Here is a 19536-nt window from a genome sequence, read left to right as displayed (position 1 = left end):
CCGCTGTGAACACACTGATCAACAGATTGAAACTTCAGCTTTTGTACGGGTCTTGAAAATGCGTCGTGCTCACGAGCAAAATTTGGGATATACAGTTTTTGCCAAATCTGAAATTTACTCGTAACTTCAGAGTTGTCTTTGAACGGAAAGATAGAGATTTTCGCAAGATATGTGGAGAACAGATGATTTAATGTGCTTCTTTAATTTTGTGATGTCTGTCTTTCTCTTCCTTTTTTCTGTGGTACATTTGGACAGTGATACATTCTAACTTTATTTCAGAATACTTTGGCTAAGATTGGAAGAAAAAGAGGAGGAGGCAAAATGGATAATGATGAGGCATTTCAGCTAAGACATGTGAATTCTCTTTTTTTTCAAAACTCAATTTTCAAAATATTGCTTTACTTTCTTATTAATGATCATGACAAATTATAAATTTTTTTAAAAGTCCACCTGTCACGGTGTTTGTTGATACATGCACTCAGGTTTCTCTTTAAGAGTCCATTTGTGAACTCCAGGCTTTAGGCTGCTTAACTAAAGCCTGGGATCCAATTATTGCCAATTCAGTCTGCAAATACCATCTACTAGAGGTACAGAAAAGATAGATGAAACATTAAAAGGAGGAATTACTATCTGTCTTTTATTTGTAATTTAATTTGACCTGAAATTCCAGAGAAAAAATTCTATTTCTTTTTTCCCCACTGACTTTGGTTACAGGCATCTTTAGAGACAATTCACCTGTGCTTCCTGGCCAGTTACAATCCCTAGTCTCTCAGTCCAAAATGCTGGGCCAGAGCATGCGCACTCCCAGGGCCAAAGCAGAGCTTAACTGTATACTCTTTTTGCTGTGACATCACTCTTTACAAGTGCTCCTGACATATGAAGCATGTCTCATTACAGAAAACAGATTTCTTCAGAAATTCATTACCTTAAATCTTTTTGCAGAAAGAGTTTTTAACTACCTTCATCCTTTTCAATTGCCTTTAAGACCTCCAGCAAACATTTAAAACTGTGCTCAACGGTGAAAGCCCCGATTACAGAATCATGAACAGAGAAGGCACCAAAGTAGGAGAAAAAGAAAAGAAAGAAGTAACTTGTATTTATCGAGTGTGTACTTTGGGTCAGATAGTGTGTTTCATAGTTGATGTGAATTTGATTGCCGGTAAAAATACACGTAGTAAACATTTTTTTCCTTGTAACGGATCTATTGAGATACAATTCACATACCATACAATTCACCCATTTGAAAGGCAGATTCAGTGGTGTTTAGTATATTTGCAGAGTTGTGCAACCATGACCAAAATCGATTTTAGAATATTTTTATCACCCGAGAAAGAAGGCCCCATATCCACTAGCAGTCTCTTCCCCTTTCTCCCAGCCCTAGACAACCACGAATCTTTCTGTTTCTTTGGATTTGTCTCTTCAGTCTCTTCCACTTCGTATCAGCGGAATCATTTGTGTGGTCTTGCATGTCTGGGTCTTTCACTTAGCATGACATTTTCAAGGTTCATCCGTGTTGTGTCATGAGTCAGTACTTCAGTCCATGTTATTGCTGAAGAAATATACTGCAATTTCTTTATCCGTTCATCAGCTTATGAACATTTGGCTTGTTTCCCCTTTGGGCTACTAGCTATAAGTCTGCTGTGAACATTCAGTTATAAGTTTTAGTGTATGTATATGTTTTCATTTCTTTTAGGAAATTAACTCATATACTTAGGAGTGGAATTCCTGGGTCATATAGGGTAACATCCTTTTGAGGAACTGTCAGACTATTTTCTAAAGTGGTGGCCTGATAATATTCCTACTGGAAGTATAGGAGGGTTCCAATTATTTCTCCATATCCTCACAAACACTAGTTATTTTCTGTCTTTTTTATTGTGGCCATCCTAGAGGGTATGGTATGGTATCTCACTGTGGTCTTGACTTGCATTTCCCTAATGACTAATGATGCTGACCATCTTTTCTTATGCTTTTTTGGCTGTTTCTCTATCTTTGGAAAAATATCTATTCAAAACCTCTTCCCAATTAAACAAATTCAGTTATTTGTCTTTTTTGTAAGCATTCTTTTCTTCGAGACAGGGTCTTAGTCTGTCACCCAGGCTGGAGTGCAGTGGTACAGTCTTGGCTCACTACAGCCTCAATCTCCTGGGCTCAAGCGATCCTCTCATCTCAGCCTCCTAATTTCCTGGGACTATAGGCGTGTGCCACCATGCCCAGCTAAGTTTTATATTTTTATTTTTGTAAAGATGGGGTCTCACTATGTTGCCCAGGCTGGTCTTGAACTCCTGGGTTCAAGCAATCCTCCTGCCCTGGCCTCCCAAAATGCTGAGATTGCAGGCATGAGCCATCCACCCAGCCACATTCTTTATGTATTTTGGATATAAGTTCCTTATCAGATACATGATTTGCAAATATTTTCTCCCATTCTGTAGGTTGTCCTGATGGTACACTTTGGAGCATAACTAACTGTTTTTAATTTTTATGAAGTGTAATTTAATTTTTTGCCACTTAAGGTATTCTTGCCTTGATTTTACACACAAGGAAAGAGAGGATAGTAACCTTCTCAAAAACGAGTATCCCAAATAACGGTGGGGCTGGATTGTTCAAACAACCATCCCTGTTCTTTGCTGCACTGTTATATGGTTCAATGCTGGTTTTTCTGTGGAGGGTTAGAAAGGATTCATTGCCTGGTTGAGACAATATTTGAAATACTTTTTTTTAAAACCCCAATCCCATTTTTCTTCTTTCTCTTTTCTATTTCATATATTTCCTTTTCTTAATGGATTTTTTTCAACATATAATAAGGTGACTAGTAATGGGAGTAAGAATTAGAAAGACTATTTTAAATTTTAGGCTGCATCTAGATGATAAATGAATCATATAGCATGATAATGGGCCCAGAAAGCCTCTAAGTGAGAGCTCACAAAGCTTCCCGGGCTGCTGTGGGAGTGCCCCACCATGGCGGCCTTGCTGGGAAGAGGAACATGTGATGAGTGAACTCTGCTGCAGCTGCTAAAATACCAGCTTCTTAGTTCACAGATGCATTTGAGTGGCTCTTAGCGCTCTACAAAGCTGCCATGACCCTCTGTGTCTGCATTTTTAATGAGTTCTTCAAAAACATTAATGCCTAGAGAATAATATAAATTCAGGCTGGATTAGAGATCCAGAGCCGTGTTTTTGGCATAACGGTAACTGCATATGGGGAGAAAGGGCTGGGATCAGCATCTTCACTAGGTAGTTTTGCCAAGGAATCCCTGCGTTGGAACAATGCACTTGTGCCCAGGGACTGTGCCTCTATCTGTTGGCTCAGCGTCTGCCTGGGGACCTGACCACATCTGCATTGGCACGCAGACATTAGGGCTTCAGCGCATTTCAGTTGTAAATTCAAGCTTCCGTTTCGTTTTAAAGGGGATGTCGTAGTGCGGCTGACTCATTACTTCTCAACTTTAAAATATTAGCCACTGGCTGTGATCACTTGGGAGTTTTCCACATAGATACAGCATATTTCATGGCATTCCATCCTGCCAGTGTAAGGACCTTGTCTACCAGAGCTACAAAAATACTTTTATGCACTCTGTAAGATGCACATCAAATGGGAAAAGCCTTTGCCTAGCAGAATAGATCCACTACGTCAGATAATTACTAGGTTGACTAACCCTCTGAGGTCTCTGTCTCGTGGCATCTTGAACGGCTCTGCTGGGTCCGTTACCTTGAAAGCTCTCCTTCCTCCCTGCCTGAAGGAGTCCTATTCAACCATGACTGTCTCATACACCAGAGGTGCCTACACCGTGAAACCTCTCCTAAATCACTAAGTCATGTGCCCTAGCATATTTTTATACCTCCAGGATAGTGCATGCCACAGCTTTATGGAGGCCAGTTCTGAATGAATCTGTCTGACATGGGTCAGGAGCTACTAACAGTTAGGAGGGTGAACTGTGCTTTTATTCATCTTCGTTGTTTGCCCCACTCACTGTTTCCACTTCAGAGACTGGGATGTGTGGGGCATATGCTGAATACCTAAACATTTTGCTAATTGGAAATGACATTTTCCTTTTTTTTTTTTTTTTTCTTTTTGAGATGGAGTCTCACTCTTTCACCAAGCTGGAGTGCAGTAGCTCTATCTCAGCTCACTGCAACCTCCGCCTCCCAGGTTCAAGCAATCTCTTGCCTCAGCTTCCTGAGTAGCTGGGATTACAGGCATACACCACCACACCCAGCTAATTTTTGTGTTATTAGTAGAGACGGGATTTCACCATGTTGGCCAAGATGGTCTCGATCTCCTGACCTCGCGATCCACCCACTTCGGCCTCCCAAAGGCATTTTACTTTTAACAAATAGAATGTATTTGCTAAATAAATACAAAAGAAAATGGTATATTTTCTTAATTCCAAATTCTGTGTCAATGAGTATCTTGGTGAATTTCCAGAGATGAATGTGTTTTTGAAATCAGTTTCGTATTCTCTTCCTCAAGATCCCTAATGATCTTCCAAGTGTTTGTTTGACTGTACGGTCATGGCATTGCATGGGTGTCAATATTGGTTTCTACTGCCCACAGTTTCCCTGAAGATGTACTTTGGAAAATGTTTAAGAAAGTTGACTTGGCAAATGGAAAGTTGGAGGATATAGTAAATTGCATTATCATTCAAAAATATTTGCTGCTCTTCTCTGGGGGAGGATTAAACGTTCCCATTCTCCTGACATAACAGTTGGCGATGAGACTTGCTCTGGCCACAGAAATATGACGGGAAGTGTATACAGCCCTTCTACCACAGAGGCCAACAGAGTTAAAACAGAGGGAGCTAAGTGGATATATTGTTTATAAGAAAAATTTTTGTTACAAACTACAGAGATTTGGGGGCTATTTGTTACTGTAGCATAAGCCATCATGTTCTGACTGATACAGAGACTGTTCCATGTATGGTGGATTATAGTAAGATGTACTTGAAGCAAAGAGAAGCAAATAAGTGCTAAGAAAGGTCTGAGGTTGCCATGAAATTGCAAATTAAGAGCCAGTATTGAAGTTACTTCAGTAAAGATATTGAAGTTGCCATGGGATTTCAAGCTACAATTCAATAACGATGTTGAGCATTTTGTGTATTAAGCTCAACTAAAGATTCACATAGAGAAACTAAATACTCCTATTTTCATTCATTCAGCATTCAGAAGTATTTATTCAGAACCTATGATGGTTTTGACATTTACCTAGGCATTGTAGTATATAAAAAAAATACCTCACAAATTCTGCCCTGGGGACTGTACGGCTTATTAAGGAAGATCTCACCTTGGTAAATGTTTATAATTATAATAATATGAATAATGAGAAAAAAGATTCAAGAGGGTGATTACTTACATTTGGAAGGAGGAAAAAGAAAGGATTCATGGAAGATGGGGCTTTGACCAAGACCTTGAGGTGTGGATAAGGAAAGACACGTCTTCAAAACCAGGATGTGAGTCAGCAGAGGCAGGAAATAGAGACGAATATTTTGAGGCAGTGAGAACCTCTTTGACTGAAAAAATGTGGTGCTTAAAGCAGAAACATGGTGGAAAATAAAACTGAAGTTAAATTGGGAAAAGATGGAGAAACTAAATTTCCTGGATGCGTGTTTTGATGTTTGTGGGAAGTAATGAGCCGTAGGAGATTTTGAGTGTGGCATGACAGTGAGCATCGTTTCCGTGTTTCCTGAATGTGCCCAAGTTGCACAAGGCCCAGAACTGGGAGGAGGCCCGCGAGGAGGGTCTGGCACCCGCGCGTGGTGCATCATGCCCATGATCCACATTTACAAGAAACGGAGTCTAAAAACAACAGAACTGTGTGAAATGTGTTATGAAAGGAAGCCTCATTCTACTGATGGTGTTGGAGAAACCGGTTTGCTGTTTGTGGAACCAAAATCCATGTATGTTTTCACCTCATGTCAAACACTGAAATAACTGCCACCCCTAAAAATAGATTTGCAGGTAGATCTGTATTGTGAACTTACCGAAGGCTAAACGCAAGTTTTAACAGTCACGAGGGAAAAAGTGAAATGGATAGATGTAATTGCATACAGAAAGTTAGGGATCTGTATGTCCTCCACTCAAAGCTGTTACAAGCTTTACAAACTGACAACTGGGAAAATGCTTGCAGAGAATACAAGCAAGGATTAGCATATAAAGTGTTTCAATGAAAAGGTAAAAGCCATCAGAGGAAAGAGAAATGAGAAAAATAAATGAGTAATCAGATAATTTATAAGATTAAATACAGAGAACAAACAAACATTTAGGAAGTATTCAATTTTTTAAAAAGTCGTTGAAAGCACAAGGTTTTCCCAAGGGATTTAGCAAAGCCTATTTATAAGAGATAATGTATGATATTGTCGTATTTGCAAGGTGCACTAGGTACTTTTATTAATCTGCTGATAGTGGCAGTGGCATACCTTGGTGTGATACATTTGCAAAGTAATTTGACAATATTTATCAAAAGCTTTAAACCTTGGCCTACCAGTCCCTCCTTTGGCATATTCATCCTCAAGAAATAAGTCTCAATGTAGAAAAATAGCTCTGCACAAATATATCCTTAAGAGTACTATTTATAGTTTTATAAAAATTGAAAACACCTAAATCTACAGCATTCAGGAATTTATATTTATAGAGTCCTTGTGTCGATATTTGATGGATCATTAGGAAGAAACGAAAATTGTGTTTACAAATAATTTGTAGCAACTCTAAAAAATTGTATGCTATGATGACATGGGATATATGCATTTGATCAGAGCTGTGTATGAGAAATTCTACACAGACACACACAAAGACTGGAGGAAATTTCCGAGACTGTCAGCCTTGAAGAGCTGGGTATGTTTGGTGATTTCTTTTCTCTTTTATATAATCCTGGCTGCAAATGTGGTTGATGCTAAAGGTAGGAGGCCTGGAGATAAAATCGTTCATCTCCTGCATAATGGTAATAGTCATACGAGTGAATCAGACTGCCAAAGAGAATAATCTAGGGGCAGACACAGAAAGGGACGTGGAATAAAGTCTGAAGAATGCATATACTTAGGGGCAGGAGGAGAATAGGAGCCTGCCAGGCTTGGAGTAGGAGGAGATCAGGAAAGGTGAGGCCTCTTGGAGTTTAGGGTGTGGGCGGCTTCAGAAAGAAGGCACCTGCCAGTGTCGGGGAGCAGTTGGAGGAGCTGATTAGAGAGGGTCATTGGGTTCTCACTGGCGGGCTCTCAGGCAGCTCCATCAGAATCCAGAAAACAAGGAGCGGGAGGATTGGAACTGAGAAAGTGGCCTGTTGAAACGAACAGGGGGAAACAAAGGCCACACTTGCCTTGCTCTAAGAAAAACAAAATAGGCCAGGTGCAGTGGCTCGCACCTGTAATCCCAGAACTTTGAGAGGCCGAGGCAGGCGGATCACAAGGTCAGGAGTTCAAGACCAGCCTGGCCAATGTGGTGAAACCCTGTCTCTGCTAAAAATACCAAAAACAAACAAACAAACAACAACAACAAAAAAACTAGCTGGGCATGGTGGTGGGCACCCGTAGTCCCAGCTACTTGGGAGGCTGAGGCAGGAGAATCGCTTGAACCAGGGAGGTGGAGGTTTTAGTGAGCCGAGATCATGCCACTGCACTCCAGCCAGGGCGACAGAGCGAGACTCCATCTCAAAAAAACAAAAGGAAAGAAAAACGAAATAAGAGAGAAAAGGCAAATACAGTGCTGAATGTGGCAGGATATTTTCTCACTCTGTCCTGGTGGTGTGGTAGGATTCCAAAGTGTGTGGAGTGGAATGTTCACATCTGAGAATTAATACTGGGACTCGTGGACAAGAAAGCAGATGGGCGCTCCTCCGCGCTCTCGTTGACGCCTTTTCTGTGGCCGAAGCGGACGCCGTCAGTGTGCACCGCTGCTTTCTCCGGGACTGGACTTGCTTCTCTGCCTCTCTTGTTCTTAGGGTGCCCCTGGGCCAGCCCAGTCACTCTAGGGACCACGCCTCCAACATCTGGGTTCAGGGCTGAACTCCAGGTGGGCTGAAAGGACAACTGGTCAAAGCCTTTCTTGCCCAGTAAAGCCTTGAGCCACATCTCCCCTGTCTACAAGGAAGAAGGGAATAGTCATCCATTAAAGAATAAACAAGACATTTGGCGTTATTATGGATTCTAAGCTAAAAACTTCTAAGTTTTTCCAGGTTCTCAACTGAGTATGTAGCCTCAGAAGAGCATCCTCATCACTATCTTATAAATAGACCAAAAAGCACCCCCCTCCTGATTCTTCTATAAATACCGCTAGCAGACAGAAGCAAACTGCTTGGTGGTGGACCACTCCCTTCATTCACAGACTTTTCCATTGCATGTTGTTGACCTGTGGAAGTCAAAGCAAAGTCTTTAGTCTGCCGTGTCGTTCCTCTGGTGTAATATCCTTGTCTGTTTCCCGTAGGTGCCTATCCTCGACTGTCACTGAGCTTTCGGTTGAAGAGGAACATTGGATACTTCATTCTTCAGACGTACATGCCCTCTATACTGATAACAATTCTGTCGTGGGTGTCCTTCTGGATCAATTATGATGCATCTGCCGCTAGAGTCGCCCTCGGTATGTGCTATTTTTAAGTGATATTTAAATGTAAAGTAACCGTATCATTACAGGATTCAGACAGTTCAAAGGCTGTAGTTCAACTACCATTTTTTGACATCGTGACACAAGCGTTGCCCATATAGTCACTTTTTATCTTGAAACACTAATTTCACGCACGATTCCCTTGATGTGTTAATTTAATTATAAGGCTCAAATGTGAATTTTCATGCCCATGAAAGGGAAAATATGCTTGCAGAATATTTGCATGATAAAACTAGTTTTGACACTAATTTTAAAGCAAGGATTAACATCTCCTGTTCAAAATTATTCCATGGCCCAGAAAGAAGACTTGATTAATTGTGCATTCTTCTTTTATAAGTCAGAAAAATAGTCAAATATTACAGCATAGAATTGGAATTGCACAATGTAATGAGCACTAAAATGTAGAATTCAATTCTGAATGGTTCCCAAAGGCTCTGGTGATCTTTTCTGACCGTTGGTTATTTGACAACTGGATTATTAGCTGATGTACAATATGTACTATAGGTTCCAATATTATTTTTAGCATTTTGGTTATTAAGGGAAGGCTTGTATTTTCAGAAACATTATTCTCTACTCAGCTGATTAATATGAAACGGCATAGACAAAATAATTATTTAAATACATTTACATAAGTACAGAACTGTTGGGCAATCTTCTGTCCATCCCTTTGGGTGGGGTTGAATTTATTTCCTGAAAGTGAAAGTCAATAGTACTTATAAAAATTGATGGAAAAGAATTATCAACGCATTATCTAGCAAAACGCCTTACAAAAAAACATAAGAATTCAGGGTTCCAGTTATCCCTTCTTTCCTGTTCTTTTCTTTCTTTTTGAGACAGGGTCTCACTCTGTCACCCAAGCTGGAGTGCAGTGGCACAATTATGATTACGGCTCACTGCAGCCTCAACCTCCTGAACTCAAGTGATCCTCTCAACTCTACCTCCTGGATACGGGGGACAACAGACACACACACCACCACACTTGGCTAATGTTTTAATTTTTTGTAGAGATGGAGTTTCGCCATGTCTCCCAGACTGGTCTTAAACTCTTGGCCTCAAGCCATCTGCCCACCTTAGCCTCCCAGAGTACTAGGATTATAGGCGTGAGCCACCACACCCAGCCCTTTTTCTGTTTACCAACTTTTCCCAGGACTTTAAGTTGAATAACATGTTTTCTTTTCTAATAAAATGTGAGTACATGTGTGTATATGCATGACAAACATGTGACTTGCATAGTTGTAATCAAGGTTAGATTTATTTCCCAGGAAATAACACATAACTATGACTTGAGAAAATCAGGTAGCTCTTCCTAAGGGTGTTAAGTGGATTAAAAAACCACTCTATGAAGAGTAAAGCTGCAAAAAACTGAAAGTGCTGTTTTAATTGTTATGTATTTCTAATAGGTATCATAAACACCGTTCTCTTTAAAAAAAAAAAAAAAGTCTCCAGGACTTTCTACAGCCTGCAGATCTTCCCCAGTCATGTCAGTCTTTATGTAGCTCTTACTTTAAAAATACATATATGTTTTACTAGATTACTCTTTGTTAAACTCTTTTCTCTTTTCACTTGGAAAATTCAGAGATACAATACATGTGTAGGGGCAGATCTAAATTATGCAGAGCTGTTAGCGTATACAATTTCAAGCACCCCCTTTTAAGAAAAATAATATGAAATATACAAATGCAAAGTTGCTGGGACCCCTCCGCAAGCCTAGAAAAGGCGTATGAAAGTGGAGACCGAGCTGAAGCTGACATTTCACTGCTTTGCCGTGAATCTGCTGCAGAGAATTTGCCAGTCACTGCGATAATTAGTGAAATATGAGTACCAAGGAGCCATGATTATCTGACATCACAAGGGGTGGGGTGTACTGAAAATGTGCATATGTGAATTTCCTAGCCATCACAGATTCTGTCCCGCCCTAATTGTAAAGTGTTGCCTTCTACGGTGTTAAACTGTTATTACCCCGAAAGTGAGTTCCATTTAACCCAGTTTCATTAAGGTATATGAAAGTAGATTCCACACTTTTTCTTCATGACACAGCATTTTTAATATAAACCAGTCGGGCCTCTGTGGCTTTGCTGGGATGAAGGCATGGGCTGGCTAGGGTTGCTGAGGCTTCAACATTGGAGGATTGACACTTGTGCTCTGGGAGGCAGGCATGAGAGCCAGAGTGAAGGGGATATTCATTAGAGTTAGCGTGACCCCGAGGTCAAGAAGGCAGCTGTGATCTTAGGGCTGTGGGTCTGGCCAGACAAGAACCCAACAGATCCAGCTCTCAGAGTATGACACCTGCACATGTATTCCCTCTGTCCCTTCTGCCAATACAAGACTTGAGTCCAGATCTGCAGTCACTGGGAAACGTCAGTTGGTGAATTCAGACAATTATGACGCAGTGTCAGGAGCACTGAATGACGTCATCATCATAAATACCACAGCCAGGATAATAAAGGCTGAAAATTATCACATAGTTGGGCGCCACTTTCTCTGCTAAGGCCATTCACATAGTCAATCTGTCCTGGAGAAGATTCCAGCAGGGTACGGAGGATTATCGCCCCAGTTTTACAGAGCACGAAAATGAGATGCAGAGAAGCTCAGTAGCTGGTACGAAGTCATGTAATTACCAAGTTTCAGAAGAAAGATTTCAATCCAGTTAGTCTAACTTCCAGACCTTCTCCCTTAACTACTACATATAATTCCTAAAGTGTCAATAAAACTGCAGTAAAGAGTTACTTGGTCTACTATGTTATAAAAGCCATGGATTTTTTTAAGAAAAGAAGAAAGCTAACCAAATATTATGAACTCTTATTATTGAGGAAACCCTCATAACTGTTAAGATGCTACTGAGCTCCATAGGATACAGCTGTAGTTTGGAGAGCTTTCACTGGAGAAATCCCCCTTCTTGCCACCCCTTCCCAAGCACCTCATCTTGTAGCACAGCTTTGAAATGCTCACAGTGCTTTTTGCATTCCTCCGAAGGGGCTGCACTGTGATCAATACGCATGGCTTCTAAATGCATGATAAAGGTGCAGCCTCTGCACAGACAGGGTGGGCGGGGCTCAGCAGAGGCCTCTGTGGAGGGGGCTCACCCTGGGGCTGTGGGCACTATCGGACCTGGACTCAACGCAGGAGGGACTCAGGGCCTGTTCCGCTGGCTCTTCCGACAGCCGTGCTCCTCGGCTGCTCTGTGGGCTTCAGTATGATATGCTTCTGCTGCCCAGGGTCTGACCGTCAGATACGTTGAACTGTTTGCGTTAACGACCACCAAACTTTAAAGTGGGAAGTTGTCATTAGATGGCCTCCCTCAAAACCCTTGGTGAATACTGGTTGGTGTCCCTTATCCAAAATGCCTGGTACCAGAAGTGTTTTGAAAATCAGATTTTTTTCTAATTTTGGAGTATCTGCATTATACTTAGAGTTTGAGCATCTCTAATCCAAAAATTCAAAATCTGAAATGCTCCAATTAGCATTTCCTTTGAGCATCATGCAAGCACTCAAAACGGTCCAGATTTTGGAACATTTCAGATTTTGGATTTTTAGGTGAGGGATGCTCAATCTGCAAAAGTACTGGTACTTCTAAAGGTAAAAATGTATACTGATAAAATTTAGGCCAGATTATTTTTTTCATGAGGAGGAGAAACAAAATATTGTGATTAAACAATGCAAAGAAATTATATTTTATTTCGTATTCATTTTTATAAATACAACTTTCGAATACAATATTTCATACACAATCTAAATGACAAATAAATTGAGGCTGGCAATTTATAGAAAGACTTACAAGCCTAGTGAATGTACAAAACAACACGAAAGCCACCACCCAGCCATTTTCTGTACCGCAGCTGGATGATTTGCCTTTAGAGAGCAGAAGGTCAAGGCAAGGCCAGGAAACCCAGAGACTACCGAAGAATGATGTTTCTGTACTGATGATACTCATATGATTATTTGTTGTTAGTGTTAACGGTGCCAGTTACTATTTATTGGCACATCAGAGCTTTTCAGACATTGCCATCAGATTTCCAGCAGCTCCAAATGATGGCTACAGACCCACAGAGGCAGAGCAGGGCTTTGGGTGTGGGCCGTGTGGCTCCCCTTTACAGGCTGTGTACCACCACAATACACCACCATCCACGGTCTCCTACATAGGAGGTAAAGCAACAGAAGGAGTTAGTAAATGCGTTGGCCTCTTAAGCTAAGAACTCATGTGGCCTGTGGGTCCAAACTAGAAAGGGCCGAGCAGTCACTGCGAATCTTTTTGTCAGGGATTCCTGAGCCTGTGCTGATGGGCTTGGGTCCGGGGTCCTAGCCCAGGTCCCTCTGGGGCTCATTTACCAGGCTGAGTACCTGTGGGATGTGCTGGCTGCACCTATTCCTGTGTGCTTTCAGCCCATTGTCTGGGACATCTGCTGAGGCCTGTGTCATACATGTCCATTCAAAATAGCCAGCAGGAAAGCCGTGACTAAAGCAAAGTGCTCAGTCTTCCCAAATCCACGTTGAAGGGGGAACCACGGTAGCGGCAACAACATTACAAACTTTTTGAATAATGGTGAGAATGCCTAATTTTGTAGCATTTGCACAGTGTTTTCACATTTATTTGTAAACAGTAATTATCCCATTGCCATTTTCAATTTTAAAAAGTCCCCAGGTGCACATGAATGCGATGTTAAAAGAGAATCTTAAAATACTCTGACATCTTGGATTTCGGTACATTCCATCAGCAACCATGGTTTGCAGTTCTATGTAAAAAGAGTTCCTCAGCTCTTCAGTTCTCTTCTTAGCTTTTAGTAGCAGTTCAGAGCTCAGTGGAGGGAGTGCTTGTGTTGGAGATGGAAGACTGGGCTATCTAGCCTGCTCTCCAGCTCATTCCCAGGCCAGCTGAGCTCTGCAGTCTCGAGTTTCTCCCTGTGGGCCTCGAGATGCTGCCCCCTAGGATAGGATGGGAAATCAGAGGGGGATGAAATTGGAATGCTTAGTAAATTCAAACCCTGCCCTGGAGGGCTGGGCTGGGACCATGTACAGAATGGCCTGGGCTGCATCCCAGAGTACATATCCTGCAGTGCTGAACTGTAGGGCTGGCACTACTTCTTGGCCTCAGTGATGTCATGTAGGTTTTGGGTGACTGAGGATGAAGGATTATGGTTAGAGTGTCTCCTTTTAAAGTCTCATTTTTGAGGAAAGCCTGAGAAAGCAATGCAGAGAAATCTGTTCACTTTACTGGGTCCTGAAAGCCACATGTTCACATTCAGTGGCATCAGTTGCATGGGTAGAAAAGAGCTCAGCCCTCAAAGCTGTCTTGCATCCTTGAGACGTATTAATATTTCAAAAATACAGTCTCCAAGACAGCGTGTCAGCTGCAGTACTGACATCCCACCCTACCGCATGGGAGTGATCCGTGCCTTTCCTGTGAGCGCAGCTTAGCTTAACTCAACAAGCTCTGGGCACGTCACTCACTTGCCTCCCGGTGTCTGTGGCCTCGGATGATTCAGTGTGGAATCTTGTCTATTGCTATAGGAGGGAGAATTGCACAATATGGTCCTTACATGGTTCTAGACTACATTGAGCTCTGTTTGGGAAACAGTGAGATCATTCATACAATACTATGTAAAGAGTTCAACGTAACGACTTTTAAAAAAAGGATCTGACGAGTTGCCCCGGAGTATGGTGGGATTCTATAAGATGAATGAAATCACTAACCCTTAACTTGAGCAAACATTTCCTAAGCAGCTTCTGTACAGATTCTTTCTTAGTTGAGGAGGGAAGTTGCTCTGTGAGATCATCTTCCCTGAGAAGAATAGCTCAGCTATTTCTTTCTCTTTGAGCTCAGGGCTGGATCTCATGGCTAATAATTTTAAAAATCATTGCCTCATTCCTCTCGCTTCCAATATTGTAGTAGGAATTATTTTCTTCTCACAGGCTGTCTCACTGAGCTCTCACTCATAGCCTTGCCTCTGCAGCCACGGACCCCTCAAATTCATTCTTTTTCCTGGAGGTTTCTCATCATTAATGCTAAATTCTGGGTTTCTTTTTATTTTTTCCAGCATTCATAAAAACCACATTCTTTTTTTCTGCTCTCCATATCTCTTCTTCTGCTCTCAAAATTCCATCCTGTGTGATAGCAAGGTGCAGTGGGCAGGGGTTGGGTGGGGGAGGGAGACGCCCTGCACAGCTTCACTTCCCCAGAGTACAGATGTCAGCTCGCTGTTCTGAGCGGCGACGCGTGGCCCCGATGACACGATGTATGCTCTGTTGCATTCCAGTCACCCCGCCGTATTCGGCCCATCATCTCCGACTACTTAAAGCTATTTGAGAAAACGTAAAAGAACAGTGAACAGTGAAGACCAGTGTGGCAAAGCTGCAGCCTCTCACCACGTTGTTTCTTTTCTAGGGATCACAACTGTGCTGACAATGACAACCATCAACACCCACCTTCGGGAGACCTTGCCCAAAATCCCCTACGTCAAAGCCATCGACATGTACCTTATGGGCTGCTTCGTCTTTGTGTTCCTGGCCCTTCTGGAGTACGCCTTTGTCAACTACATCTTCTTTGGAAGAGGCCCTCAAAGGCAGAAGAAGCTTGCGGAAAAGACAGCCAAGGCAAAGAATGACCGTTCAAAGAGCGAAAGCAACCGGGTAGGCTCTCCACCGCCTTGACCCCACCTGGGCCCTGCAGCTCAGCAGCTACTGCATTTACTTGCATGATCTTTCCTTGTTTTTTCCCCAGTAGTGTATGTCAAGCCACACACCCTTCTCGTACATGTGATATAGTCCTTATGACATGGTGCCCAGCTCTTTTTTATTCAGACCAGTCCAGTGGAGTTCTGGCCATCTAGTTAGGACTGGCCAGAGTTGACTGAAACCAGTGGATGTAGGCTTACACACAAAGAACCATTGGCCTGGCCAACGAAATTCACTTGTGGTGTTTCCGTGCACATTGACCCTGGTCCAGTTGCTTTTTGCCCAGGTAATGCATTCCCCAACGGTCGCTTCCATTATTCCAGTCTACCCTCAGGTAATGCATTCCCCAACAGTCGCTTCCGTTATTCCAGTCTACCCTCAGGGCACAGACCTAGGCCTTCTTCCTCTCACCAATAAGCCCCTTAAAACAGCAACTATCTGGATGGACAGCCTATTGAGAAGTGGAGCTCATTCTTGAATTTGGGTGACGGCATTTGAACTGGGGCTGGTTAATCTCTGGCCTGGTGTTGAACACAAGGGAGAGGATCAACATGGAGCTGGCAGTGAAAGACTCCCTTGCCCTTTCTGAATTCTCCACTTACAGAAGTAACAGGGCCCCATAGTTTTTCAATATACTTGCATGAGCTTTGAGTAGGACTTGGGCAGACTTGATGATCATAATCTGAAATATTTCCTCGTGCAAGTTACCGGGTTTCCTATAAAACCAACATTAGTGTTGATGCTGGAGAAGCCAAAATCATCTATAGTTTCCTACAAAGAGAACAAAACCTGTGGGTCTGGAATGAATGAAACGCTGGGGTGGAGTGTGTGAATCTGATCTGTAGAAGCGTTTTTCCAAAATGTTTCAATATTCCTTTAGTTGTAAAATTATCAGTTTGAGGATCCAGCGTGCTGCCATTCTTTGCACTGGAGTAGGCATACAGTCTCTTGTCCACCTGCCCACTGGCCACTGTCCTCTAGGGAAAAAGCAAAGTTCAAAAGGAACGAACAAGACGGGCAGTGCTGTCTCTGGAAGCTCTCATAGATCTGCCATGGCCCTGGCCCCTCGCAGTTGTGTTCTGCAAAAAGCCAGGGTTGGGCAGACCTAGGCACTTTGTTTTAGGAAGTCCATGGACTTTCTAAAGCCCTCGCACACCCTCCTCCAGCCCAGCTTAACTCAGCAATGCTCTTACATCCTTCCAACCACAAAGCCACTTGATCTTTAGATGTCATTTCAGCTTATATAAAAGCGGTATGTTATTGTGATTATAAACAACATTTGAATGAAAGCACATTATAGTTCCAATATAATTTTTAAAATGTATCCTTCCACCTCTTCTATCCCCTCAGATCCTCAAGGATATATTTCTACCTGTTTACATATTGGGTTTCTTACCACATTTTTTTTTTAATTCTTCTTGTTAAACATACTGTTAGGCCATTCTTGTGTTGCTATAAAGGAATACCTGAGAGTGGCAAATTTACAAAGAAAACAGGTTTAATTGGTTCACGGTTCTGCAGGTTTTACAGGAAGTGTGGCAATAATGTCTGCTCGGTTTCTGAGGTGGTTTCAGGAAGCTCACAATCATGGTGGAAGTCAAAGCGGGAGCTGCAGGCACGTTACATGGCAAAAGTAGGAACAAGGAGGAGGGGAAGATACCGCATACTTTTAAACAGCCAGATCATCTCATGAGAAGTCACTCACTATCATAGACAGCACCAAAGGGATGGTGCTAAACAATTCATGAGGAAACTGTGTCAAATTGTTGGAGGTGGGACCTGGTGGGAGATGATTGGATCACGAGGGCGGTTTCTCACGAATGGTTTAATACCACACCACCCCGCTTGGTGCTGTCCTCGTGAGATGTGTCTGCTCCCCCCTTACCTTCCGCCATGATTATAAGTTTCCTGGGGCTTCCCCAGAAGCCGAGAGGTGCCAGCACCATGCTTCCTGTACAGCTTGCAGAACTGTAAGCCAATTAAACCTCTTACCTCTTTCTTTATGAATTACCCAGTCTCTGGTATTTCCTTTTTTCTTTTTTTTTTTCTTTTTCTTTTTTTTTTTGAGATGGAGTTTCGCTCTTGTTGCCCAGGCTGGAGTGCGATGGTGTGATCTTGACTCACTGCAGCTTCCGCCTCCCAGGTTCAAGTGATTCTCCTGCCTCAGCCTCCTGAGTAGCTGGAATTACAGGCATGTAACACCACGCCCGGCTAATTTTGTATTTTTAGTAGAGACGGGGTTTCTCCATGTTGGCCAGGTTGGTCTTGAACTCCTGACCTCAAATGATCCACCTGCCTTGGCCTCCCAAAGTGCTTTGATTACAGGTGTGAGCCACCACACCCAGCTCAGTCTCAGGTATTTCTTTATAGCAATGGGAGAATGGCCTAATACACCTTCCACCAAGCCCCACCTCCAATAGTGGGGATTACAGTTCAACATGAGATTCGGGCAGGGACACAGATCCAAACCATATCACATACGTATTTCTCTAGCCTGTGGAGGTTTTGTTCCTCTATCCTGTGCCCTCCATGCCTTTATGGGTCCACACCTTCCAGCGAACACAGTAGCTCCTTGGAGGACTGTCTGTGCCCGTACGAGGCCCACGAACATTCATGAACCCATGGAAGCACATTAAGTGAATGTCAATGGCTCCTTCCTTTCAGCACAGCATAAATAGAGTTGGTCAGAAAACTGAGGATCTGTGAATAAAACGAGGTTTTTCACAGACAAAACTACCTTAAATTTCTTAGTGGAAAATATACTTAGTATCATACTGTTATATTTCCAAATAGGTCCATATCCTACTAGGAACACACAGTACGCTTTGGTCATGCTGTTTCCAAGGAAACTAGAATTCATCACATCATTATTGTTTCCATCACAGAGGCACACGTATCCACACATACACATACAACGAATGCTGTCTTTCCAAATTTCCTCTTAATTTAAACAGATTATAAATTTTTTTCTTCTAAATGAGACTGTTTAAAACAGTCAAATTGTGGTGCTGCAGAAATACCTTTCTGGGTACAAGGCTTAAAATCTAAGATAAAAACAAAAAGACAAAAAAACTCGAGCATCCGTAGAGAAAATTAGCGGGATATAGAAAAAGTGTATTATAAATTAAATGCAGAAGAAATTTTTAGTTGATTCATGAGTCTGTGTTTATTGTTTGGTTTTTCAAAAATCTGTTTCTGTGTTTTCTCAACAATCTTAGTAAGGCCTTTATATATTCATATGTTTAAGAATCTGTAATTATAGATCGTACTTAAGGTTTGAAGTCAACATATGATTATGTGTATGCTAATTCTAAATGCATATTTGATGCTCCTAAAGATAAGCATTAAAAAATTGTTCCTGAGCACACCTAAGTCTTTAGTGATAATTTTTAAATAGAAATGTACCTCCCAAAAAGTTTATATCAAGTAATGTGGATGAATGAAAGGAACATGAGAAAAGAATCAAATTTTATGTGAAACAGAAGCGGTACTATATACACAACCTAACAGCTTACTTAGTCCTTTGTTTCTTTTTTTAACTATTATTTTAGCTTCAAGGGTACATGTGCAGGTTTGTTATATGGCTAAAGTACATGTCACAGGGTTTGTTGTACAGATTATTTCCTCACCCAGGTAATGAGCATAGTGCCCAAAAGGTATGTTTTTGATCCTCTTCCTCCTCTCACCCTTCACACCTAAGTGGGCCCTGGTGTCTGCTGTTTTCCTTCTTTTCGTCCATGCATACTCGGTGTTTAGTTCCCACTTGTCAGTGAGAGTGTGCAGTATTTGTGTTTCTGTTCCTATGTTAGTTACCTTAGGATAATGTCCTCCGGCTCCATACATGTTGTTGCAGAGGACGTGATCTTCTTTTTATGGCTGCATAGTATTCCATGGTATATATGTACCCCACTTTCTTTATCTGGTCCACTGCTGATGGGCATTTAGATTGATTCTCTGTCTTTACTATTGTGAATAGTGCTGTGACGTGTCAGGGATAGCACCTGGGATTGCATCTCAGTGTGGCCAGCAACACCCTGCAGCTTTCCCCTGACTGACAGCTGCTGGCTCCACAGCAGGGATTTGGCTTGTCACCGTCTTTCCTGAGACCACTTTCTGTGTCCTGTAAGGCATCTCAAGAGAAAACAGTACCCTATGGACACTGTAGGCCACCAGCAACTGCCTGTTGATACTGTGGTTTTAGTGACCCTACTGTAAAACCATGAGTAGATTTTCCTTATATTTAGTATTTATGCCATATTTTAGCTTAGTAGTTGATTCATGAAT

The 19536-nt window shown here is 42.1% G+C and overlaps 1 protein-coding gene across 3 annotated transcripts in view; it reads left to right on the top strand.

The window, feature by feature from the left end:
* LOC105497451 (gamma-aminobutyric acid type A receptor subunit beta3) overlaps window positions 1-19536 on the top strand; it is a 224937-nt gene that overhangs the window by 192407 nt on the left and 12994 nt on the right. For all 3 annotated transcript variants that reach the window (XM_071067295.1, XM_011768548.2, XM_071067296.1), the window contains 2 exons: window positions 8407-8559; window positions 14963-15207. In XM_071067295.1, coding sequence (XP_070923396.1) covers window positions 8407-8559; window positions 14963-15207 — 398 coding nt within the window. The remainder of the gene's footprint in view (window positions 1-8406; window positions 8560-14962; window positions 15208-19536) is intronic.

This window comes from Macaca nemestrina, chromosome 7 (genome assembly GCF_043159975.1).
Source record: "Macaca nemestrina isolate mMacNem1 chromosome 7, mMacNem.hap1, whole genome shotgun sequence".
Taxonomy (NCBI): domain Eukaryota; kingdom Metazoa; phylum Chordata; class Mammalia; order Primates; family Cercopithecidae; genus Macaca; species Macaca nemestrina.
This window is presented reverse-complemented; position numbering and strand designations above follow the sequence as displayed.